Source organism: Anabrus simplex, chromosome 3 (assembly GCF_040414725.1).
Source record: "Anabrus simplex isolate iqAnaSimp1 chromosome 3, ASM4041472v1, whole genome shotgun sequence".
Taxonomy (NCBI): Eukaryota; Metazoa; Arthropoda; class Insecta; order Orthoptera; family Tettigoniidae; genus Anabrus; species Anabrus simplex.
Window position 1 is genome coordinate 409,805,434 of NC_090267.1, and position 27,662 is coordinate 409,833,095.

The window sequence follows — 27,662 nt, forward strand, 5'->3', positions numbered from 1 at the left end:
GGTTACCGACACTGAAAAAGACCTGCAAAATACCCAACAGCAAGAAAAGTAACTATAAATCAATACCTTATTATTACAGGGGTGAAAGGGTAAGGTTGCACCCTTAGGGTACGTCCTTACACGGAGAGGACTATATGTACAGTAAATGATTTTAAGAGTTGCAATTCTCTGTGACAGGTAGAACGACCACCAGCATGCATTAGTGTTATTAGGATTACCAGGCCTGGTAGGAATGTGACGGGCGTGAACAGTGTCAGATATTGAGTGATCACTATGAAGGATACGGAGACGCCGCGTACTCGTAATCACTGAAATAACACCACATACCTTCTCAAAACGTGAAGTTTCATTTCGTTTCCACCTCTCATTCCGGGTGCTGCAATGTTTTGTAAGGCAGTGTATGACAGTCGGGTAAACACCAAAGTACTTAGGAACAACAGCAAAATACATGTTCTTTAGAAAACGTTTCTTCCTAATTTTCAGACATATTTCAAGTATTTAGGATGTCTTCTCCCCGGATAGTAGTAAGGTGTAGTAAAGCTAATGCAGTGAGTGAGCTCGCAGCTGCGATGAACAGTATTCTGTAAGAAGGAAGTCAGTTCCCGAACAAAACTAATAATGTTATTGGCTTTACGTCCTACTAACTAATTTTACGGTTTTCGGAGACACCGAGGTGCTGGAATTTAGTTTCAGAGGATTTCTTTTACTTGCTAGTAAATCTATCGACAAGAGGCTGTCATATCTGAGCACCTTCAAATACCACCGGACTGAGCCAGAATCGGACCTGCCAAGCTGGGTCAGAAGGCCAGCGCCTCAACCATCTGAGCCACTCAGCCCGGCGAAATTATATTTACATCTGTCTGTTTTCAGACCAACTTTAAACGGGAGTGAAAGCTGTGTGAACTCAAGATATCTTATTCGTAAGTTAGAAGTAACAGGCATGAAAGTAGCGAGAATGATTGCTGGTACAAATAGGTGGGAACAATGCCAGGAGGGTATTCAGAGTGAGGCGTAAAGGATGTTAGGAATGAAAATGAAATGGCGTATGGCTTTTAATGCCGGGATGTGTCCGAGGACTTCGGCTCGCCAGGTGCAGGTCTTTTGATTTGACGTCTGTAGGCGACCTGCGCGTCGTGATGATGAAATGATGATGAAGACGACACATACACCCAGTCCCCTTGCCAGGGGAATTAACCAGTTATGGTTTACATTCCCGACCCTGACATGAATCGAACCCGGGACCTCTGTGGCCAAAGACCAGCATGCTAACCATTTAGCCATGGAGCAATGTTAGGAATGAACTCGATGGATGAAACGGCTTTCGTGGTGGGTTATGCGAGGCGAATGGAGGAGGATAGGTTACCTAGGAGAAGAATGTACTCTTTTGGTGGGTAAGAAAAGTAGAGGGATGATGGTTAAACTCAGTCTCTAACAATTTAAAGATTATAAGTATGGAACTAAACGAGGCCACAGAACTAGTTACATAGAAGATTGTGGCGGCGGTTATTAAATTCACAGAAGCTTGTAGAACGCTGAAAGGCATAGCAGTCTATGAAGATGAGGTACGTTCTCTTAGAGAAAATTCTTTTTTTCCTAATGTTCAGACATATTTCTGTCGGTAAAATGTAACTTGTATCGTACCTTTTGTAGACTTAAATTTACTTACTTAAAAAATAGTAGGATCCAAATAAATTCAAATTGATTTGCATATAACTGTTAATTAGAGCTGTATATTTCAAATATGCAGGATATAAAGATAAAAATTGTTACATATTATAAAATAATTTCAGTCATTATGTCACTTGGAGAAACTAACGAGGGGAAGGGGAGACTTTAAACATTTGCCAGCCGCCTAGTCTCATATTATGGTGTTCATAGGGTATGATAGTGATTGTTGATTTTAGAATGAAAGCAAGGTGGTAATCGTCTCCTCGTCTTAATATTAATAATAATAATAATAATAATAATAATAATAATAATAATAATAATAATAATAATAATAATAATAATAATAATAATAATAATAATAATGGCTTAACGTCCCTTCAAATGTTATAGGTAGAAACTTCGTGACTGCCACACTTCCTTAGGGGGTACAGAATTCTATTTTTTTTTTTTTTTTGCTAGTTGTTTTACGTCGCGCCGACACAGATAGGTCTTACGGTGACGATGGGACAGGAAAGGGTTAGGAGTGGGAAGGAAGCGGCCGTGGCCTTAATTAAGGTACAGCCCCAGCATTTGCCTGGTGTGAAAATGGGAAACCGCGGAAAACCATTTTCAAGGCTGCCGACAGTGGGGTTCGAACCTACTATCTCCCGAATACTGGATACTGGCCGCACTTAAGCGACTGCAGCTATCGAGCTCGATAAATTCTTTCTAAATTGACAGTGACGCATGCTGACTTGTATACATAAAATAATTCAAAATTAAAGTAACACCGAGCAAGTTGGCTGCTTGGTATGGCTGCCTAGCTGTAAGCTTGCATTTGGGAGAAGGGGGCTTCGAACCCCACCATCGGCAGCTCTGAAGATAGTTTTCCATTTTCACACAGAGCAAATGCAAGGACTGTATATTAATGAAGGTTCTTGTTCCATCGTCGCTGACGAACCGAGTTAAACCGCTAGGAAAAAATAAAATAAAAATAAATACCTTCCAAAGGGTTCGGTAAAGAACCGGCCAATCGCCAATTCGGGTACTAGAACTTTTTAACATTCTGGGCTAATTTTAACATGTCCAAAGAGCAAAGTTAGATGAGAAAATCGTGAATTTTCTCAGTTTCTATGGAATAAGCCATTTATGACATGTTCGACGTGTGGCTAAGGATATGTTAACTACTTTTTATGAAGTCACGTCACGTGGTTAACATACCTACATGAAAGAAAGGCAGCCATATTGTTCCACGTCACACATAAATAGCAAAATGTCAAATGTTTTAAAGCAAGTACATCTCATATATATAATCCTCTGAAATAATTATCTTTTTTTTTTATAAGTTGTCTTACGTCGCACCGACACAGAAAGGTCTTATGGTGACGATGGGACAGGAAAGGGCTAGGAATAGGCCGTGGCCTTAGTTAAGGTACAGCCCCAGCATTCGCCTGGTCTGGAAATGGGAAACCACGTAAAACCATATTCAGGGCTGCCGATGGTGGGGTTCGAACCCATTATTTCCCGAATACTGGCTGCACTTAAGCTACTACAGCTATCGAGCTCGGTTGAAATAATATCATAACACCAGAAAGTCGTGCAGCAATACTGATAATCCCACACACATATTCAAAATAGTCCAATTTTTAACACTTGAAAAATTGGTAAAACGTTCACCTCCGAAGCATAACGGTTAGCACTATTAGCTGCCATCCTCGGTGGCCCGGGTTCGATTCCCGTTACTACCAGAAAATTGAAGTGGGAGTGTGCCTGAGAAGAGCTGCACCACTTCGGTATGAAGACACGAGTTTACTTTACTTGGTAAAATGAATTAAATTGTAATACAATACACTGGACGTTTGAATTCTTTTATATGGCTTCCGAGGCAAAGGAATTAATCACACGCGGCTAAAATCTCTGAACCGGCCGGGAATCGAACCCAGGACCCTTTGAACTGAAGGGAGCAAGACCAGGGTGCCGGGCGTGTTGAAAGAACAATGAAATAAGCTAATGGTTGGAATATTATAAAATAAACTTACCTCTTTTATTGCGAGCTTCATTAGAAATGCCATCCCAGTCATGATACAACTCCCGGCATATTTCTATCCATGCCGTTACTCTTGTCTGCTTATCCGAATAATCTTGACATTTGGTATCATAAATAACTGGTCTTTTCTGAACAGCCCTGATTAAAACTTCGGTATCAAACATGATAGAACAGTCGTTACACTGCTAGACAACATAACAGACTGATGATGTGGCTTTCACAAGGTCACTGGCTTTGTAGCTGTCCACGTCTGTCTTGCAACGCACACGCTGTCGCTGCGCGAGCAACAGCGCTTCAGTGGCTTCTATGCACACTAGAAACGGAAAACGTTAACGCCGCGCGTCGAGCGCTTGCTTTTTTTTTTCCCACGGTTCTTCAGTCGATTATGTATCAGCGTTAATCGTTTTAGAATTATATGGACAGTACAGCTAGTGATCTTTGAACTTGTCTATTAATTTTGATCGAATTATGTCACGGTCAAGGTCATGTCATTACTGGTTGTAACCTTGACGAAGTGCTTGACTATGGTCTGTGAGGTATGTGACCTTGCAGTGTACTCCCTCTCCCGCGGCTGAGATGATTCATACTTCGCTGCCAGCAGTCTGAATAGCAGCTCCTCCTGGTTGCTTCAAATATCACTGAAGAAATTAATTCACTGGAAATCCATTTCTCCGTGAATTCGTTAGTCCGTTAAAATGTAACAGGATGGAAACCAGACGAGTGGCTTCTTGTTCCTTGGTTGAATGGTCAGTGTACTGGCCTTCGATTCAGAGGGCCCCGAGTTCAATACCCAGCCGGGCCGAAGATTTCAACTGTGCGTGGTTAATTTCTACGCCGCTGCGAGTGGGTGTTTGTTTATTGTCCCAACATATACTTCTTCATCTTCACACAGCACAGCACGCTACCAACCACAACAGAACCATGTAATAGTGAATAGGGCCTACATCCCTCCACATTGGTTTGGCGTCAGCAAGGGCATTCGGCCGTAAAACTAGACCAATTCCACAGGGAAGACAATTACCGAGTGAATTGGCTACACAGTTTGAGTCACGTAGCAGTGAACTTGCATTCAGGTTTCGAACCCCACTGTTGGTAGTCCTGAAGATGGTTTCCCGTGATTTCCCATTTTCACATGGGTGTCTTAAGTAAGACACCAGTAATAGCCCTGCTCTTGCCCATCCCATCATTAGACTTCTCTCTGTCAGCGCGACGAAAAACAACAGAAGAAGAAGAAGAAGAAGAAGAAGAAGAAGAAGAAGAAGAAGAAGAAGAAGATTGGCCAATTGCTAGGAAAAAGAGGAGCTGAAAATACAGTTTGGACAATTACTGTACGGCACTGTCTTCCAATTGGCTAAATAATTGAGGGATAGCGCTGACGACTTAATAGATGGGAAGTCTCAGACTCGATTCTTGCTGCCGACAATTGAGCTTGGCTTTTTATTTATTCAAATGTTTATTTATGTATGTATTTATTTGAAATATGTGTTAATATTATACAATATACCCATTTTAAACATGGTTTTTCAATGAAAAGTTCGCCTTTATGTCATGCTTTCTTCAAAATATCATTCTTTTTATGAGGAAGTATGCATCTGACACACAGTGTTATTTGGCATGTACAATTTTGAATAAGAGAATTAATTATATTTTGAATCAGAATTATCGCACACAATACTATACCAAATGAATAAATACTTTTCATAGAAAGAATGATTTTGTAGGGAACGACAAACATTTGAAAAAGCGAGCTGAGTTGCAGCTATCCCAGGTAAACTCTGGCTCATGTTGTCTGGTCAGTGACCCTTGGCCTAGCAGGGACTCTTAACTAGGTCGCCAACATCCAGGATTGGATAAGGCACTTGGATTTGGATTTCAAAATACATCAGCCTTGCGTCAGTAGATTTATTGACATGTAAAAGAACTCCTACGGGACAAAATTCCAGCAACTCGCTTCTCTAAAAAGCTAAAAATAGTTTGTAGGACCTACATGCAATAAGAGTGATAATTTTTAATTTCGTGTGGCTATTTTTAGCCGGGTGCAGCCCTTGTAAGGCAGACCCTCCGATTAGGGTGGGCTGCATCTGCCATGTGTAGGTAAGTGCGTATTATTGTGGTGGAATATAGTGTTATGTGTGGTGTATGAGTTGCAGGGATGTTGGGGACAGCACAAACACCCAGTTCCCCAGCCAAGGGAATTAACCATTTAAGATTAAAATCTCCGACCCGGCCGGGAATCGAACCAGGGACCCTCTAGACCAAACGCAAGCACGCCAAACATTTAGCCATGGAGCCGGTCAATAAGAGTGATTAAACATTATCGCTTAACTAAGCTGATGGCAAACCTGTTTCTGTAATAAATAATTATATTTCTTCTTCCAGCCCTTTTTCCCAGTTTCTTGGGGTCAACAATTAATGTGGATTTGGCCCGGTTTTACTGTCAGATGCCCTTCCTGACACCAATCCTAGCACGAGGGATGTGCATGTTTCTGTTGTGATTGGTAGCGTAGTGTGTTGTACGTAGACGAAGCGAGGTGCATGGAAACGACACGAACACTCAGTCCTCGAACCAGAGGAACGAAACATACACAGTGAAAATCCATGGCCTAGTCAGGAACTGAACTCCAGGCCCCCAGAACAAAACATCAGTACGCAGACCATTCAGCCAAGAAGCCGGATGCAACAAAGAACTATATCTACAGTATATTTCTTAATTAACAACTCGCACATACCAATATAGTAGATGAAGTAATTTTCGATCTTGCAAGTCTTATGCTATTTTCTTTTTTCATACGACGAATGGCAACAGAGATATTTACAATGCAATGAGAATAAAGCATTGGAGTCGGGAATAACGGACCTTCCTGCTCTTCACATCCTTTTCCCCATTACCAACCCTCGTCGGGGCCCATAGGGGAATGGGACCAAATAGCTTAATCATATTAAGCTATTTGATGGGACTACGTGATTTCTCTCTGCTGGAAGGGTTCATATCTCATTTTATTTTATTGTTCGCATTTCTTTCTTTCTTTCTTTCCTTCTTAATGTGTTTACCCTTCAGGGTTGGTTCCCCCCCCCCCCCGGACTCAGCGAGAGATCCAGCCTCTACCGGCTCAAGGGCAGTGTCCTGAAGCGTGGGACATTTTGTCGGAGGATACAATTGGTATGGGAATAAAGCACTGGAGTCGGGAATAACGGACCTTCCTACTCTTCACATTCTTTTGTCCTTTACCAACCCTCATCGGGGCCCGTAGGTGAATGGGACTACGTAATTTCCCTCTGCTGGAAGGGTTCATATCTCTTTTTATTTTATTGTTAGCATTTCTTTCTTTCTTTCTTTCTTTCCTAATTTGTTTACCCTTCAGGGTTGGTTTTCCCAAACTCCAAACTCTACCGCCTCAAGAGCAGTGTCCTGGAGCGTGGGACATTTTTTCGGGGGATACAATTGGGGAGGAGGACCATACCTCGCCCAGGCGTCCTCACCTGCTATGCTGAACAGCGGCCTTGTGGGGGATGGGAAGATTGGAAGGGACGGGCAAGGAACGGGGAAGGAAGCGGCAGTGGCCTTAAGTTAGGTACCATCCTAGCATTTGCCTGGAGGAGAAGTGGGAAACCACGGAAAACCACTTCGAGGATGGCTGTGGTGGGAATCGAACCCTCCTCTACTCAGTTGACTTCATGAGGCTGAGTGGACCCCGTTCCAGCCCTCGTACCACTTTTAAAATTTCGTGGCAGAGCCGGGAATCGAATCCGGGCCTCCGGGGGTGGCAGCTAATCACACTAACCACTACACCACAGAGGCGGTCAGTTCGCAGATGCGATCATTAATATTCTGTAAGAAGAATGTCAACTCCCGGTCGAAACTACAGTTGAACCTACTTTATACGGAACTCTGTTCTGCGTAATTCGTATTTGCACGTAATTTCTTTTAGGTCCCGGCAAAATGTAATTTAAAAGCGTGTTAATTAAACCTTATTTATACGTAATCAGTTTATACGTAATTCGCTTTTATACGTATTAAGTGTCAGTGAAATGGTTTTGTGTAATTGTAATGACCACGTGCTTTATTAAAATAAACTACAGTATTTACGAAGTTTCCTCTTTGTCGGCGTAGGCGGTGTAGACCGGTGTTCTGTGTAGAGCGGTCGGGTTTCGGTGCTGAGACAGAACACAAAGAGTTTCGCCGAGTGACATTGTTGACCATTACTTTCTGGCGGCTTAACAAAGGCCAACCGAGCGAGTCCCTTCACTCTCTATCTCGCTCCTCCTCTACCTTCGTCGCTTTTAAGCTTCACAATGCAGCCAAAGATTAAGGGTCGGTATTATAATGAGGGTTTAAACTGAAGATTGAGTTAAACTGTAACTTGACTTTAAACCGATGTTGAGTTTTATAATGGCCGACCTAAGTTAAACTGAGGTGAAGAAGGAAATATACGATCTTGGTAGCAGTGACTTGCGATAAAAGATGACTGTCGATAATGTTTTGCAGTGACTTGCAAGAAAAGATGACTATCGATAATGTTTTGTTTACTTCTTGTAGGTAAAATGGCGGATAAAAGCAGTAATCGTTGTCCTAATTTTACTTGTAAAGAAATATTATTGCTTGTGCAATTATATAGTCCGTGAAACAGCGGCCTTATGGATTCCTTCGAAATCTCCCATTGTAATAAACATACCACGGGAGGCATAAAATCACAATGCTATTAGTAGCTGACTGAGAGGTTCTACAGCATGATTTCTGAAATAGAAGGAAGTTGCTTTATTTTCTAAAATTTACACTTTTGACATTCAAACAGTTCAAAAAGTCATTTTTACATTTTTACCTTTTCGCTGCATGTTTCATTCTAGCACCAATTTGCTGAAATAGGATTATGACAGTCTGTTTTGCAAGCCTAAACCTATTTAAAAGCTATTTTTCATTCCATATATGAAATTGATGTGCCCTTGCTCGAAAAACTCGTGATGCCCGTAGTCGTTCAATAATTTGAACCACTTCTTCATCATCGCTTAGTATTTCTTCAAACATCTTTAAAATATCTTCAAGATCCATTCGTTCTGCCATATTGTAGGGTTATGTATTTTTAAACCAGTTTAAACGGTACATGAGTGGCAATAAACTTAATCTCTAGTTAAACTTAAGATTAAGTTTTATAATACACGACTAACAGATAAACCGAAGTTTAAACTGAACCAACAGTTTAAACCTCTGTTATAATACCGGCCCTAAGATACATTACAAGCAAAGTGGGCGGTTTCGGTGCGGAAACAAAAGAAAATATTTTCTGAATATGAGAATTTCTTTCGTGGGAACAACGGAGAAGTAAAATGTCCACGGCGCCGGTATCTGGCGTTTACTGTTGAACAGTAGTTTTGTCATTCAGTTGCGTTTTATTAGCCATGGAGAACAGAAAAAGGAAAAGTTATACCCTAGATGAAAAAGTCTGTAGCGTGGGACATTTTGTCGGGGGATACAACTGGGGGAGGACCAGTACCTCGCCCAGGCGGCTTCACCTGCTATGCTGAACAGCGGCCTTGTGGGGGATGGGAAGATTGGAAGGGACGGGCAAGGAACGGGGAAGGAAGCGGCCGTGGCCTTAAGTTAGGTACCATCCTGGCATTGGCCTGGAGGAGAAATGGGAAACCACGGAAAACCACTTCGAGGATGGCTGTGGTGGAAATCGAACCCTCCTTTACTCAGTTGACCTCACGAGGCTGAGTGGACCCCGTTCCAGCCCTCATACCACTTTTCAAATTTCGTGGCAGAACCAGGAATCGAACTCGGACCTCCGGGGGTGGCAGCCAATCACACTAACCACTACACCACAGAGGCGGACTGTTCGCAGTTGCGATCATTAATATTCTGTAAGAAGGATGTCAGCTCCCGGTCGAAACTACAGTATCTATAAACCGTTCTGTTTTCAGACCAACTATGCTTTACAGACAGACAGACCACGCGTCTCAATGGATATGCGGGCTGGAGCCCGGATCCTTTGAGCCATTTTAGCCCTTCGACCTTCCGGTATTGAGTGCTGCTTTCGACAGATATTAACTAGACTGTATTGATGTGGATGGTGGTGGTACCTTGAACGGAATCGGACTGGTCAGAATATGACCTGCACCCCGAGGGGTGGTTTACATTAGGATGGCCTTGGGTCTCTTTTGACGGAGACCCTCGGTTTCGTAATTTCCAAGAGTGGAGATAAGGGGGTTAGTGTTTGATCTGAGAGCAGAATAAAATTTCTTTGCGGATTTTTGGATCCTGGGATCGTGGATGTCACGATTCCGTTCAAACCATTGGGCACCTGCAATCATGCGAAGGGCATGATTTTGAAATCTCTGGACTTGTTGCAGGTGCGTTTTGGCTGCGATCCCCCAGACGGGACTGGGATACTCGAGGATTGGCCGAATGGAGGATTTGTATAACAGGAGTCTGTTTTCCAAGTTGAGCCCATTGTCGGCTTTCATGAGTGGAACAATTTCGTGGAGGCGGCGATATGCCTGGGCCGAAATTTTGGCAACATGATGTTTAAATGTTAGTGCTCTGTCAAGGGAAACACCCAGGTACTTAGTAACATCGGACCACCGAATTACTTCGCCGAAAAAATTCAGTGGTTCTGGGTCAGTTCTTGTTCGTTTTGAAAAGAGAGTAGCACAACTCTTATTGACGTTAATTTTGATTCTCCACTGTCGAAGCCATGGTTCGATAGTGGAGAGAGCATCTTGTAGGTAATTTTGGACTCTGGGTGGTTGCCAAGAGACAGCAGAGATTGCAGTGTCGTCTGCATACATGTAGACATTCACGCGCGGTGGGCGGGGTATGTCAGCCATATATAAGTTGAAAAGCACTGGGGAGATGACTCCACCCTGGGGGACCCCAGCCTCGATAGGGCGGGGGTCCGACAGGGAGTGACCCACCTGAACCTGAAATTTCCTATCAGAAAGGTAGCTGTAAAGGAGTTGGACCAAGTAGCCGGGGATTCCGTAAAGCTTGAGTTTGTAGATGAGCCCTTGGTGCCATACCCGGTCGAACGCGCGTGAAATGTCTAAGAAACAGACTCCTGTATGCCTCCTGTGATTAAAGTTCTTGGTTATCTCCTCAGTGAGTCTGATTAGCTGGTGGGTAGTGGAGTGGTCACTACGGAAACCAAATTGCTCGTCATTAAGGAGGTGGTTATCATCGATGATTTTCTGTAAGCGGGTGAGAAGAATTGCTTCGAATAGTTTTGAGAGGATGGAAAGGAGAGAGATTGGTCTATAATTTTGTGGAAAGGTGGGGTCGGCTAGAGCTTTGGGTATCATAATGACCTTAGCTAATTTCCAGGGAGAGGGGAAATGAGCAAACCTGAATATAGCATTAAACAGTTTCGTGATGAATGTTAACGCCTTTCTGGGGAGGTTTTTGAGGAGTGGCCGAAATGTTGTCAATACCAGGAGATTTTCTATTTTTCAGTTTACGGATGGCCGCCATGACTTCAGAGGGAGTAACAAATTTGAAGTCGGGAGGTATACTGTGTTCACCTAAGTTTTCAATTTCCTCCTCGACGAGATCGATGAAGTTATCGTCTGAGGGATCAATGTTGGGAGTGCAAGTGGTTTCAAAAGTGTCGGCAAGAGCGTTGGCTTTGTCGACATCTGAATGGGCCAATCCTCGAATACCATGGAGGGTGGGTATGCCAGTACGCTTCCTAGTGAATCTCCTAGCCATCCTGTGCAGTGAGTTGTCGGCCACACTTAACTCGGCTAATCTGGATCTCCAGGCTCTGATTTTGTGGTTTCTAATAAGTATGGCTAGGTTTCTAGTTTGCCGGTTCCAGAGGGACTTTAGGTACGGGGCTCTGAACCGGTGCCATAGTTTGCGGGTTCGGTTCTTGATTTTAATTTGATCTAGTATTTCGGTGGGAAGAGTTTCAACTCTTGTCTTGGCGAAAGAGGGTCCCACGGCGGAAGATTCAGCAGCCTCGATGATGGTGGAGGTGATTGTTGTAGTCAGTGTATCAATATCTTGGGGTCCTTTGATGCTGGGGTTGCCGGTGATGTTGGACTGGATATGGTCACGAAAGGATTGCCAGTTAATTTTGCGGAGGTGGATGGGAATGGGTATAGGTGAGTGAATGGGGCTGGAGGTTATGGTCATGAGCACAGGGAGGTGATCAGAATTTAGAGCTTCGATGGTGGTTAATTTGATGTAGTGACGGATATTGGAGGATATGACAATGTCGAGGGTGTCAGGAGCAATGTTTAATGTTTGGATTGTGGGAGTAGTAGGTATGTCGATCCAGACCATGGGTGAGAAGGAGCTTGTCGTCGCAGTGGCGTGAGAGTTGATTACCTCTTGTATTTGAAGTGCGGCTGTTCCAGCGGGGTTTCTTGGCGTTGAAATCACCCGCAAGTACATGTTGTTGTCTATGGCGTATAATTTTGTCCAGATCAGCCGGGTCAAATGTGGCTTTGGGCGATATGTAGCAAGCAGAGAGGCTGAGGGAACCTTTGTGTGTGGCTACTTCTACGGTGGTGGCTTCAAGAGCGGTGAGGTCAGGGGGGGGGGTAGGAATACGCTGGTGGGAGAGGGTATTTCTGATGAATACGGCGGTACCTCCATGTTCACGGTTGAGACGGTCGTTGCGATATGATTTTAAGTTTGGTATATGACAGGAGTGACGGGGTTTGAGCCAGGTTCGCAAAGGAGGGCGATGTCTACCTTCAGATCCTTGAGTAGCTCACACAATTCAACGTGTTGGCGCTGAAGACCTTCAGCGTTCCAGAAAAGGACCCTCAGCTCTCTGGGGGATGCCCTGTGGTTGTTTGTATTACTCATCTTGGAACCACTCGAAGACTGCTTCTAAAAGGGCTTGTTTTTTGGCAGCAGGCGTGGGTGCAGCAATTATACGGGATAGGGTCTTCTTGATAAGGTTAATTATACTTTTGAGGGAGGGATCAGAAAGTAGTTTGAGAAGTTGGAAAATTTCCGAAGTGTTGCTGGTCAGGGAGGGGGTAGACGGTGCTTCCCTTTGTGATAAGGGGGCCGCGGAGTTTGGGAGAAGAGGAAAATCGTCAAGTGAGAAATTGATACCGTTGGAGGGAGGGGGAGATTCTGCTTGGATAGGTTGGCCATTAGTAGCATTAGCGTACGTGACGTTTGTTTTGAGTTGAGATCTTGACGGCAGGGGGCCGAGGGCACCTTTGCGGGCGGAGGGGAGTCTGGAGTTGTATGACTGGACAAGCTTGAGGTAATGGGTGCAACCCCGGTAGTTGGCAGTGTGCTGATCTCCGCAGTTGGCGCATCGTGGTGTTTGGGTGCGGTCTCCTCTCTTCGGACAGTCGTTGGAGGCGTGGTAAGCTCCGCAGATGACACACTTAGGAAGACAATGGCAGCCTCCAGAAAGATGGCCAAACCGCTGGCATTTGAAGCATTGTACAGGGCCATTTGGGCTGTTGTATTTTTCAACCTTGATGTCCGTGCGGAGCAGGTGCTTGATGTCGAACATATTCAAGTCATCAGGATGATTAATGTTGTAGATGACCAGGAACAGTGGTAGTTTCCTCTTGGTTTTCTGGGAGGACATTTGAGCAACAGAAATGATGCGGAAACCTAAGTTACCAAGTTCTTCGGCAATGTCAGCTGGTTCTTGGGTTATGTGTAGACCACGGATGACGACTTTCCTGGTTTGTCTGTCAACCAATAGGCGAGTATGATATTGCCCTTTACATTTTGTGATCAGGGCCTTCAGGGTCTCAAAATCTTCAACGTTACGGGTTTGAACCCTGACTCCATCATGAAGTACTTTGAGAGAGTATTCAATGTCGTTGGCTTTGAGTAGATCAGTAAATTGATTGATGTTTTTAACATCCTTGACGTAGACTGGAGGGATTTTGATTCTGGGTGGACGAGTGGTTTGGGGGGTGTTCTGGACAGTTTGGGTTTGATTGGTGGCGCCAGAAGATTGAGAAGGGGGTAGGGGGGTGGTAGTAGTAGAGCTGGCGGGGGTGGGAGTTATTGAAGAGGCGGAGGGGTTGGGAGGTTTTGACTTGGGTGAGGAGGGGGGGGGGGGACAGAGGATTATTGAATACATCGAAGATATTAGAGAGTACCAATGGTCTAGGTTTGGCGTCCAAGTGTCTGGGACGTCTTCTTTGCGATCTTCCTGAGGGGGAAGAAAATTCAGCGTCTTCAGAGGCGTCGTCATTGGTATCTTCTGGGGCGTCGTCATTAATGGTTAAAAGCTGGGTGTACTTAGGATATCTTATTCATAAGTTAGAAGTAACCGACATGAAATTAGACTTTCCAAGACTGAAATGTTGTCAGTAGGTATGAAACCTAAGAGAATGATAGACAGTTTAAAAAAAAGGGGTGGAACATGTTGTAACGTCTGGTATGAATGAATATCCACTGCCTGTTTCTAGTCATTCGACCGGGTCAGGAATGGAATGAGTGAAGTCCCCATCTAGCGGCGAAGATAGTAGCTGTGCCGGCTGCCGAAGCCTGTCGCATTCCTCAGGGACAATGATTAATGAATGACAGATGAAATGAAATTATATTGGAGTGTGTTGCTGGAATGAAATATGACAGGGAAAACCGGAGTACCCGGAGAAAAATCTGTCCCGCCTCCGCTTTGTCCAGTACAAATCTCACATGGAGTGACCGGGATTTGAACCACGGAACCCAGCGGTGAGGGCCCGGCGCGCTGCCGCCTGAGCCACGGAGGCTCTAACGTCTGGTGTGTGAACGTTACGTTAATTTGGTAGATGGGGTTCCAATGGTCGTACACAGCGGCGAAGCGTGAACTAAGTAAGGGGGGAGACAGATTTTCAAAAAAAATTTAAACAATTTTAATCACATTAGTGTATATATGGAATTTTGTTTTCGACGCATACAGATCTACATTCAATATTATATTAATGACTGAAGCTAAGACAAATCATATAACAACCTATATTCCTACATGCACTCGTTTTATTTTTAAATATAGACTAAATGGACAGTGGGAGTTGTCATATATTGCTATGTAGATATATTAAGAGAAATAATAAATAAATAGATTGTCGTACAAGTCACCTTAAACAATATTCTTGTAAATGAGTTCAATCCGCCCGTCCTTCATTTCAGCAAATGTATCTATTACCCCTCGTCTTGAAGTCTCTGGTTGGTCACTGAATTCCTTAAATAGGTTTTAATTCGTTTCAAGGCATTAATAGCGCGTTCACTAGAAACTGGCGTTAACAGAATATACGGCATCTAGTTAAGCAATTTTGTTGTTTCCGTATGCACACACTGGAGTACATTATTCAGAATGTAAGCCAGTAGTTGTGGGGGTTATAATACCTTAACTAACAATGGCGGGGAAGGAAGTGCATGTACTTGAAGGGTTTTCATGCTGTCATTCATTTATTAGGTGTAAGTTTGCTATATTTCGTATTTGAATATGATTATTTTATTTTTAGACTGTCTTATAATAAAATAAATTCAAATTAACTACATTAAAAGCATGTCTGAGATGATAGCCAATAAGAGCACCTTTTATACCTGGGATCCAAATACTAGCCAATGAGAGCAAGAAGAGACGCTGGCAAGTCTGTCTACTGGGCGGAGAAATCTCGCTATAGGAAAGTCATAGTTACACAGTCAGCACCTACAGATAGCGTTAGTGTTGCTCTATCTGAAATCAAAGGGATCATACACATAATGGACAGCGTCTACTTTCGCCTACGTGCTTCGTGTAACTGATGCGAGCCCTAACATTGCCGAAGTGAGACGAAAATAAGTAAAGCGGAGATTATGATAATGTCATGAATGTGAAAATAACTGCTGTAATGTCCTAAAAATAACTGAATTAACTAGACAGTATTTCGTTCACAAAATGTTAAGGGTACACGCTGTCTACCCTGTCTCCCCTGACGCTTCGCCCCTGGTCGTACAGCATACCTTGAAACTTTATATGTCAAATCGAAGTTATACTCCATGTGTAGACGTAGCCATGTATTAAACTGTCAGGAGACCCCTCCAAACAAAGTGAATAGCGATGCGTCCGTGTGTGTACACAGACTACTGCGGTCATTTGAGAACGTTGTACGTAAACTGGCACATCCCATGAGTAGAGATGAGTATTATAGGCACTAAAAACAATTAAAATAGGCAGTCATATAGGCTCTTAAAATCGCCAAAATATGCATGTAATTAGGCAGTAACGTGTAAAATAGGCAACAAAATAAGCATGCAAAAATACTTATAATTTAATAACACACTCAATTACTAAGTTATAAAAGGAATTTACAAGAAGCAACTTTTCAAAGTTTTCCGGTAACAATCTTGTTCTCATGTCATGCAGAATGTTTTTGTACTGAGAGAAAAATATCTCAACATCACATGAAGTGAACGGACAAAACTTCAATGAAGCCACTTCATCTGGTCTCATTTCCATTGTTTCATCTAGCTCACCTCTCAGGACCCTGGCTACTTTTACTATCGCTTCCCATCCTGGATTCCGCTGCACGACCCTATCGAACTTTTCGCTGACAGCGGCTTCCTTCCCAGAGGTTCGGTCAAAACTTCCCTGACGCTTCGCCCCTGGTCGTACACAATCCTAAATGACTCCACCAGGTGCATGCCACTCTTCTCCAACTCGGTGATTGCTCCCGGCATCTTGTTGAAGTTTGCCTTCAGGAATGCGAAATTGGATCGAACCGATGGACAGGACAAGGCTTTCTTACCTTCCCTTATGCAGACAGCATCCTCTTCACCCGTAACCTGAATGACCTGCTAGTTGCTTTACGTCGGACCGACACAGAGAGGTCTTATGGCGACGATGGGACGGGAAGGGGCTAGGAGTGGGAAGGAAGCGGCCGTGGCCTTAATTAAGGTACAGCCCCAGCATTTGCCTGGTGTGAAAATGGGAAACCACGGAAAACCATTTTCAGGGCTGCCGACCTACTATCTCCCGAATACTGGATACTGGCCGCACTTAAACGACTGCAGCTATCGAGCTCGGTGAATGACCTGAAGGCACTGGGCAACTGTCAGGGCAGTGAAATAAAACCCTCAAAATTTGAACAGTAGTGTACCCACTTCTCATGCACAGAGAAGTTTGAAACATAAGTTGAATCTAACTTGGTGTTTACTGCTATAAAATTACTTTTTAAACTTACCGAAAAGTACGATGACTGCAGGTAATCCTTCCATAGTGTTGATGGACATGGTATTACTTTGCTCGTGTATTTTCTTAAAACTTCTTTGAATGTTAGATGCTCCAGTTTATGCAGGGCTATATTAGCTCTCACCAATGCAGAGTATACGTCTGAAGAAAATAGATGTTGGTCACTGTTCACAGTGGACTGGTAGAAAGGCTGCGTAGATACAGCTTTCTGTACTTGTGTCAGATGCATCACAGTATTTCTGTGTTGATCTATATTACATTTTGTCACATTTGACTTAAATTACAATGTTCCTATATCTTAAATTCCTACAGTTGAGCTAATTGGCAAAAATGCCAATGCATTTGTTTCATAAAAAAAGGGAAACTTAGAAATGATGCTTCCAGAAGTACACAACTTTAAAGTAGAAACAAGGGAATTCGTAATTTGCATGGATATAAGTCCTCAAAGATTCTTTCAGTTATAATTTGGCAATATCGTGTAGAGTTCACCGGGTGAAAAAATAATTTTTTAAACGTGAAACGTGAAAGGATACCTGAGTAGCATAGAGGAGAGATCCTTCATTTATGCTTGCCAGAGACCCAACGAGCTGCCCCTAGCAGGATTCTTACATGTCTAGAAGAATTAAAACGGAGGCTCCATAATTCTCAGATCTGTGAACATTTTATTTGTTGCTATTCGCCGGCTTTGGTCGCCTACGGACGTCAAATCGAAAGACCTGCACCTGGCGAACCGAACATGTCCTCGGACACTCCCGGCACTAAAAGCCATACGCCATTTCATTTCATTTCATTTCATTTCATTTCATTTCATTTCATTTCACAGTTCTCACGCACAATAAAGATAAAAGGAACAGACGAACTTACCTACTTACAGCAAGTTTGGCAGAACACTTCCCTTCCATACGTAGTGAAATTGGGATCCCCTGTGATCTACTGCTTCAGCCAGTACGTCTTCAACGATGTTTCTTTCAGAAATGCCGCGGACGCACCTCTTCCACACAATATATCACAACACGTTCTGAAGATGAAGCGCACGCGTACAATAGTTCGCATCGAGATGGAGGTAGAGGATATAGGTTGTGCAACATAGTTTGACGTTGATTGGTTCTCGCGTAGGTCTGAGGAGGTTGGAAGGGTTGAGTCTTGGAGGTAAAATTGTTCCTTGTTTCTCCTGGTGGAAATTTTCCAACCATTATTTCTGGCGACTTCCAAGAATTCAATTTTTTGTTCGTGGGGTAAACATATTGAGATTCGAAAAGATAATTATCTCGAGCACAGCAGCTTCAATGTAACGCATTAGAAGAAAACAGGCTTCTTTAAAATAAAGTCAAAAAGCATCAGATAGGCAACAATGCTCCAAATAGGCACAAACCCCTGAAATAGGTATCTATAGGCACAATAAAACCAACGAAGTCCGCCTCTGTGGTGTAGTGGTTAGAGTGATTAGCTCGGAGGCCCGGGTTCGATTCCCGGCTCTGCCACGAAATTCGAAAAGTGGTACGTGGACTGGAACGGGGTCCACTCAGCCTCGGGAGGCCAACTGAGGAGAGGGGGTTCGATTCCCTCCTCAGCCATCCTTGAAGTGGTTTTCTGTGGTTTCCCACTTCTCTCTGCAAATAGCGAGATGGTACCTAACTTAAGGCCACGGTCGCTTCCTTCCCTCTTCCTTGTCTATCCCTTCCAATCTTCCGATCCCCACGCAAGGCCCCTGTTCAGCATAGCAGGTGAGGCCGCCTGGGCGAGGTACTGGTCATTCTCCCCAGTTGTATCCCCCGACCCAAAGTCTCACGCTCCAGGACACTGCCCTTGAGGCGGTAGAGGTGCGATCCCTCGCTGAGTCCGAGGGAAAAACCAACCCTGGAAGGTAAACAGATTAATAAAGAAAGAAAAAAAGGAAGGAAGAAAAAAAAAAAAAAAAAGAAAGAAGTCAGCTCCCGGTCGAAACTATCTTTACACCGCTCTCACCCTTGCTTTACGGGAGTGAAAGTTGCGTGGACTCGGGATATCTTGTTCATAAATGAGAAAGAACAGACATAAAAGTAACGAGAATGATCGCTGATACAAACATATGGGAGCCATGGCAGAAGGGTACTTAGAATGATGAAATAGAGGATAAGTTAGGAATGAACTCGATAGGTGAAGCTGCGCTCATGATCCGCCTTCGGTAGTGTGGTCATGTGAGGAGGGTGGAGGACGACAGGTTATCTAGAAGATTAATGGACTCGGCCATTGTTGGTGAGAGAAACAGGGGAACATCTATACGTCCATGACTAGACTCAGCGTTTAATGATTTAATGATAGGTGCGGAACTAAACGAAGTCACAGAGCTAGTTACAAATAGAGGATTGTGGAGGTGTGCAGACTGAACTTTGAAAGGCATAGCAGTCTATAATGCAGATGCATATAATAAGAATTATGTCTGTACACTGCTCAGAATTTGAAAAGAATGATATTTCTGTATCGGTTATGTCCACAGTAACAAGGAAATGCACTTTTTACTTTTCCGTTATTTGTCTGTCTGTCTGTCTGTCTGTCTGTCTGTCTGTCTGTCTGTCTGTCTGTCTGTCTGTCTGTCTGTCTGTCTGTCTGTCTGTCTGTCTGTCTGTCTGTCTGTCTGTATGTATGTATGTATGTATGTATGTATGTATGTAGACGCATCACGAGAAAACGGCTGAAGAGAATTCAATGAAAATCGGTATGTAAAGTCGGGGGATGAGCCACTACAGTCTAGGCTATAAATAATTTTATTGACGCTCAGTGAGATGGTAGTTGAGGAGAAGGCCTAAAATGTAATTCTCAAATATTTGTATTATTGGTGGTCCTATCGATAAATACTACATAACTAAAGTTACATAGAATTAAATTTCCGATTTCTGTTGCTAAGTCCATATCAACGCCGAGGCACGAAAAAATCGGTTAACAGAATTTAATGAAACTCAGTATATAGAGCCGGGGAATAAGAAACTACAGTCTAAACTATAAACAGTGTTATTCACCCTGGATGAAATTGTAGTTTAGGGGATGGTGAAAATTGAATTTTTAAATAGGCTACCCATATTATTGGTCCTATCGAAAAGTACCACATAACAAAAGTTATAGAGAATACAATTTCTGATCATTTGTGTTTTATTCAGTCTAACCGTAGCGACTATGATAAGAGTGGTATTTCAGAGTCGGAAGAAAACTAAATGTGAAGGCCTACAATCTTGAAAGTGCATAACATTGATCAACAATAACATTACATTGACATTGTTTGTTGTGATGTTCGTTGTCTCTTAAGCTGCCAGTCATCTACGATAGACGAGATTACTTTTGCGTACCGAGTAAAACAGCCTGACTGAATATTGGCGGGAAATAGCTGGGGAGTTAGAAAACTTTCTTCTTTAGCATGCCATTCCTCTGGTTCATACATTTTCTGGTACTGCTGGTATGTAACACACTGGTTCATCATAGTATTCCAGCTATTCGATCCCTATTCTGACGCGCTGTTTTGAATGAGCAGTGTGCACACTTAAGGCAGAGACTCAGTAGTAATAGTAGTAGTAGTAGTAGTAGTAGTAGTAGTAGTAGTAGTAGTATGACCTGGTCTAGAATTAGAATTTAGGCCTATTCCAAATTATAGCACCAAATTTGCCTCCAAGTCAGATAGCTTTTTCCGCCGCCAATGTAGTGAATTGAGATTTTCCGACTCATCGGATACTCCTAGGAAACATATTAGTAAAAGGGCATGGTTTTTGTTCTGGGACTCTCCACTATTCGACCCCCTCCGCCGGCGAAAAAAGACGAAGAGTGTTCACGGATCACGGCTGTCTGCGGCTTGGTCATTCCACCTTTGGAACTTTGGACTGTTAGATTGGCAGTGTAGTACTGTTCGTTAAAAGTGAGAAAATATTTGGTTTCTCATTTGATCGAGTATGTCATATGAAACCATTACTTTTAATCGCGCTATTCCTGCTGACCTCATTGTAATGGCCTTTGTTCATTTCAGTTGGGAAAACAACGAAGACAGTCTTTCTGAGGATGTAAAAGGCAGGTGGAGAGTGAATGTCTGCCATTATGATTAAAACTCCCCAGCCTGATTGTGACTGATGGTAGGCAAGCGGGCCTACCATTACAACGAAAATTCCCTAACTCAGTCTTCATAAGAGAAAAGACGTTTGGTGACTTCCCCGTCGCGTTTCTTTTTTTACTAGTTGCTTTACGTCGCACCGACACAGATAGGTCTTATGGCGACGATGGGACAGGGAAGGGCTAGGAGTGGGAAGGAAGTGACCGTGGCCTTAATTAAGGTACAGCCCCAGCATTTGCTTGGTGTGAAAATGGGAAACCACGGAAAACCCTCTTCAGGCCTGCCGACAGTGGGGTTCGAACCTACTATCTCCAGAACGTCGCGTTCCTAGGGTAACGTTAAGAGCTATGCAATTTAATACAGTCTTGCTCACAACATGTACACTACATAGCCTAGAAATGTATGCAATGTATAATTCCGTAGCGAAGCACGGGCACATCAGCTAGTATTGTACTATCGAGATCTCCTCAAGTATAAAAAACAGCCAATTTCTTTGTAATTATTTTAAACAAAAATGTAATAACATCAAGACAATGATATTTTAATGAAAATTTCGTCAGATGTTCCTCTAAATATGTACTAGTTCCCTGTAAAAAAAAATCGTATGCCTGAGACCAAAAGTTTAAGGACAGGAAACATGTTCATGAAATATGCAGGTGCCCTTAAACTTTTGGTAGGACCTGTAGTAAGGATGTGAAGAAGAGGGTATAGGCCTATAAATAACAATAAGATCCCAGTTAGAGTACTCTTCAACTGTATGGGACCCTCACCAGGATTACTTGATTCGAGAACTGGAAAAAATCCGAAAGCAGCACGATTTGTTTTGGGCGATTTGCGACAAAGGAATATTGTTACGAATATATTGCAAACTTTGGGTTGGGAAGACTTGGGAGTAAGGAGACAAGTTGCTCGACTAAGTGGTATATTCCGAGCTGTAAGGGGCATTAGATAACCTTCCTTTTTAACTTGCTGCATTGCTGTTCGCCTGGATCATACATATTCTAATAACTAATTATACTTTGCCTGCCCAGTGGTGTAGTAGGTAGCGTGCCTGCTTCTTACCCGGGGGTGCCGGGTTCTATTAGCAGCCAGGTCAGGGACTTTTACCTGAATCTGAAGGCTGCTTCGAGGTTCACTCAGGAGCTATCTGACGGTGAGATGGCGGCCCCGGTCTAGAAAGCCAAGAAGGTCGAGAGGATCCGTTGTGCTGAGCACATGATACCTCGTAATCTGCAGGACTTCGGGCTGAGCAGCGGTCGCTTGGTAGGTCATGGCCTTTCGGGGCTGCTGCGCCATACTTTACCCATTGGTCCATCATTGTCTTCGAACTATTCGATCCGTGCCATGGAGGTGCTGATAGGAATGGGGAGTTTACACTAAACGAAAGACAACAGAGCGGTCTTTACCGCTGTCTGTGGCCAGGTCATCCCAGCACTGGAACTTGATATTGGTAGATCGCAAGCGTACAGTGGTAGTGTCTGTAAGAAGTGACAAACTGTACCGCTTTACATTTCATCTAGAAGAGTCTAACCTAGTCAGCGATCGGGAGCAGACGTTCTGAGTTGAGTGTGCCGGTAGAGCGGGAGTGGAGTGTGAGCGGTGAGTGGAAAAAGAAAGACGGGAGGGAAGAGGAAGATGATTGGTGTGGATCAATATCGGGTAGTGATCGGAAGATGGCAGGGGATATGGAAGAAGGAAACAGTAACGAGTGAAGGAGGTAAACTGGAAACAAGAATGATGGGTGAGATGATACTGGTGGCAGCGGTGATTATGGTACTGCTAGCTATAGAGGGTGTGGAAGTAAACCCTGGCCCGACTTCTAGTGGCAACATGGGCTGAAAGACGTGGAGGTCATAAGAAGAGTGGTTAAAGAAGTTGTGGAAGAAGTATGCCCGTTTGAGCAGATTAAAAATATGTTGAAGGAACAAGTGAAAGAATTTGAAAATATGAGGCGTTGGATACAGGGAAAACAGACGAAACTATGAACAAAGTGAAAACCAACGAGAGAGAAATTATATCACTGAAGATGAAAATAAGGGAGATGGAGGATGAGATGGTGAAGCTGAAGGCAGAAATAGAAGAGGGTAGCCAAGAACGCAGGATGAAATACTTATTTATATATGGAGTGCAGGAAGAAAAAGGAGAGGGCAAAGTGCTAACAATTTACAAAGTGTTGGAAGTCATTCAAAAAATGATGAAAATTAACTTTAGTGAAGTTGATATTGACGATGTGGAAAGGATAGGTAAAGCACGGGGTAATAGGCCGATAAAAGTGAAGTTGTTCTCCACCCTGATGGCGAAAATAGTGATAAGAGGCGCGGATAATACGGAGTACAAAAAAAATTGATTAAAAGAGACATGGGAAGAGAAGGGATTAAGAATATAAACATTCTGAAGAAACATTTGGTCAGGGCTAGATTGCAAGAGTTAAGAGCCTACAGTAAAGGTCAACTATTAGTGGTAACCAATGGACAATGGACCAGATTTTGGACAGTGACGAAATTACGGGAAATGGAAGAGAATATGAAGAACGAAGTGCTAATGGGGAAGAGAGTGGAAGAAATGCAAGTTAGAGACAGTAAAGTTGGTGATGACGGGCATGGGGATAAAGAAAAAAACTAAGGAATATAGGGCATTGCAACAGAGCTTGCAGCAAGAAGAAATTAGCAGGGCAGAGAAGGACGCGCATGCTATCTTCGAGTCGATCATGGAAGGAGCCAGGGAAGCAGCAATTGAAATGAGGAGGAAGACCAGGGCAATAGTTAAGGAGCTGAGGACGGAGGCCAGTGTGAGAGAATTCCGACTCGTTGGCTGAACGGTTAGCGTACTGGCCTTCGGTTCAGAGGGTCCCGGGTTCGATTCCCGGCCGGGTCGGGGATTTTAACCTTAATTGGTTAATTCCAATGGCACGGGTCTGAGTGTATGTGTTGTCTTCATCATCATTTCATCCTCATCATGACGCGCAGGTCGCCTACGGGAGTCAAATAGAAAGACCTGCACCTGGCGAGCCGAACCCGTTCTGGGATATCCCGGCACTAAAAGCCATACGACATTTCATTTTTCAGTGTGAGAGAAGAAAGGAAGATACAGGGAGTGAATGTGTGTGTGTGTGGGGGGGGGGGAAGCACAAGATGTGACAAGTGCACATAAACGAAGTGAAAATACGGCTTGGAGAGAGAAAGCAGAAGCAAGAGATGCCTTGGCGAAAGGGAGAAGCTTGAGACTAAAAGAGATGTGGAGTAAGACGAGTAATTTGGACGTAGGCGTAGTGACAAGAAGTAAAAAAAAAAAAAAAAAAAAAAACAAGCAGCAGCAGTAAGTAAATTGTTTAGGCTCATGAGAAAAGTGTAGGGTGTGTGTTATTTCTAACTGAGATAAGAGCGATTAAGCAGTTAAATTAGTAGGCGATGAAGTGTGTATATTAATTACTGTCATTATATGGTATAGGAAGGCTGTAATTAAGATGAGGCGGGTATTCGTTAGTAAGCAAGAAAGAGTGTGATTGTAAGCATGTGTGGTGACTTAGTAAATAATCACGAGGTTTCGTAAGTTAATGTGTGCCGGGCTGAGTGGCTCAGACAGTTAAGGCGCTGGCCTTCTAACCCCAACTTGGCAGGTTCGATCCTGGCTCAGTCCGGTGGTATTTGAAGGTGCTCAAATACGACAGCCCCGTGTCGGTAGATTTACTGGCACGTAAAAGAACTCCTGCGGGACTAAATTCCGACACCTCGGCGTCTCCGAAGACGGTACAAGTAGTTAGTGAGACGTAAAGCAAATAACATTATAAAAAAGTTAATGTGTGGAGATGGATGTATAAGGTAGTAGAGTGGATGTAAAATTTGCGATGAGGTAAGGCTGGCGGATGAATAGAGAGATAGTGATGTTGGATTTGTAATGCATGGAATGGCTGGCGAGATGGTCTCATTTAATGTGGAGAGTTGCCTGAAATTGTAAAAGAAAATAAGTGTAGCGAGATAATGGAGTTTAACAGTGGACAATAGTAATGAAACGTAAGGAGAATAATTGCACACCGGCACGACAGTGGAGGTAACACGAAAGCTGGGTTTGCAGCTCAAGTAGAACAACAGAGAGTTCAGTGCTCAGGAAGGATTGCGCTGAGTTGCGAACCAGGCCGGAAGTGATATGTAGTTAGTTTAAATTACAGATGCCGTCTGCTGACACTGTTGTACTCTACACAGTAATATGTTATTATTTTAGTTTCTTATTATCATACTGGCATACTGACTTCTGCCATGGCCAACAGACCGCCAATAAGGATTGATCTCGGGCCAGGCGACAGTGTTTATCCTGCCTCATTGCCATGTTATTATTATTTATATTATTAATATTGTTCTTCTTCTTATTATTATTAGTATTACATATGGTTTTGTTCATGTGTCTGCCTATCTGGTGGCATTCTTTTCCTTTTCTTTTTGTGAGCTGGTTTAGGTCAGACTTGTTATTTTTTCCCCCATTAATGGATCATATACATATTATGTAGATCTGGAGAAAGAATAAAGATACATACATTTCATCTAGAATTTCAAATGTTACTTTGTAGTATACAAATGTACAAAAATCACAGCTTCAGAGCTGCACACTGAGTCCATTCAGCAATGAAGTAGGGGTGATGGAACCTTCACAACATCTGCTTGTGATCCCTGATATGAATACAGCGGAGATTCAGAGAGGATGTGCTCCACTGCCTGGGAGGACGCTTAGTTGCAATCGGATGAGCTCCGGAGCAAATGTGCACTTCGACCATGATTTGTACGAAACCTATTCGGTAATGACCAAGTCTTGCGAGAGAGGTAAAAGCCTCTTGGAGCATGAGTACAATTGTATCGTTCGTTCGGTCATCATTGTTTAGCTGTGTAAATCTGTTGAAGGTTACACGTTTGAGTTATCGGGTTATTGAATTCACCCTGAGTATTTACTAGACTTACCAATAGAAACAAAACTTCGAAGGATGAAGACATTAATACATTACTCAAGGTCCCACTTTTGTGAAGAATGTTCAATAAATAATCAACTAGAATGTAGTCATGGAGTTGCTGAGTGATTGTTCCAGCAACGATGAGTACAACAGCTAGTTCAAATATAAAAATAGGTGTTTTTCTTAGCGCCCCCAGAGTAAAACATATTTTGGAAAATAAATCTTCGTACAAGGTTGCCTTCGCCTGGTTTAACATTTCCATAGTCATATTTATCTTTCTAATCAACAGGGGATAATATTCATGTGGCGTTGCAGCTTTTAAAAACAATCACAAGAGCCACTAACGTCTTTAGTTGGTTATTTACCATGCCCGCCGTTGATGGACGTACTCACATAAATTAATTTCCTGATTATCATACACGTTGAACAATGTAGTGAAATGGACAGCAGATAATGGTATGAATCTAAATGAGATGAAAAGTCAAGTTGTAAGTTTCACCAAGAGGAAAAGTCCTTTCAGTTGTCATTATTCCATCGATGGGGTGAGAGTATCTCATTTGGAACAATGTAAGTATCTAGGTGTTATTATAAAGAATGGTCTTCATTGGGGTTATTATATTAACGAGGTTGTTAAGAAAGGTTACAGATCTCTTCATATGTTTATGAGAGTATTTACGGTTTGAAGTAAAGGAGAGGGCGTGTAAGCTTTTAAAAGTAGGAAAGATCAAAATATTGTTACGTGCCAGTCCTGTCGTAGCCCCCTTCGGAGCTTATTGGAAGGGGCTAGTGAGCAGCCGACCGGGGACATCCGAGCCGGCCTGGAGGGCATGGCTGGCCCAGTGAGCTTCTTGGAGATTCAACGAGAATGTTCTGCCTCTAGCCACCTCGCGAATATTCTGGTTCACATCATCCGAGCTATACAAAGGGAGGCTAGCCGCGGACAGTGAATCACTGTTGGGCTCCGTGGTGGAGTCAGTGTTGGTGCTGGACTTGGAGTCAGTGTTGAACTCCGTGATGGAGCCAGTGTGAGACTCAGTGTGTTGGGGTTCGGTGGCTGGGCTGAGGGCGACGGAGGTGTTGGCTGTCGTTATAGTGTCCTACCGAGGTCTGAATGAGGAGCTGTGGTTGTTGGTCTCGGAATGTCCAGAGAATGGCTGGTCTGAAGACGTGCGGAAGGGAAGAATGTGTACTACCTGAGATTACTGTGTATCTGAGTATTTCTGTGGACTGAGGATGGCCGTGAGTCAGCGAGGATAGCCGTTACCGTGAGTGTGAGGGTAAATGGACCTGTATTAATATTCGATGCTGTGAGTATTGTCCTGCTGCTGAATACTGTTGAGCTGTTACTATTTAGTTGTTCATTGCATGACTATGTGAATAACTGGACTGTCTCTGGAGTCGAATTAAGGAATAGTCATCATGTGTCCAGCGGTCTACACACAGCTACTGTGTGAGGTGACCGGACTTGGGGAAGTGATAGTAAGGATTAGCCGTACCCAAGTAATAGCAATGGGCCGGATTACCTGCTGTGCAATAAGGAAGAGAGACTTGTAAATAGACAGCAATTAGTACGTGTGGCCATTCATGGTTGATTAGAATTGTGTGTGTATTGGGTCATCCTGAAATTTATTCGCAACAATATGAAGATAAAGTTGGAATTCAAGAAGACAAAGCAAAGCAAAGTCAACTCCACACAGGCCATGAAGGCCCTTGGAGTAGTGGAAGTTAAAGGCTTCCACCATTGTTAACCTCGGCACGTGATGGGGTAGAGTGGTTGGTTCTACGCCCGGCCGCCTTTGTCCCCAGGAATTAACCTGG

General features: G+C 43.3%; 1 protein-coding gene across 4 annotated transcripts in view; it reads right to left on the bottom strand.

The window, feature by feature from the left end:
• The window catches only part of LOC136867383 (uncharacterized), an 86,143-nt gene that overhangs the window by 24,301 nt on the left and 34,180 nt on the right, over nucleotides 1-27,662 (bottom strand). The window contains exon 1 of one of the 4 annotated variants that reach the window (XR_010859678.2): nucleotides 17,712-17,849. The exons of 1 other annotated variant lie outside the window; for it this stretch is intronic. Coding sequence is in view for 1 of the 3 variants with exons in the window: in XM_067144560.2 (XP_067000661.2) it covers nucleotides 3,687-3,858 (172 nt within the window). In the remaining 2 variants the exon portion in view is untranslated. Of the gene's footprint in view, nucleotides 1-3,686; nucleotides 3,902-17,703; nucleotides 17,850-27,662 lie in introns of those variants that run through there. 2 more of the 4 variants (XR_010859677.2, XM_067144560.2) reach the window with 2 other exon arrangements.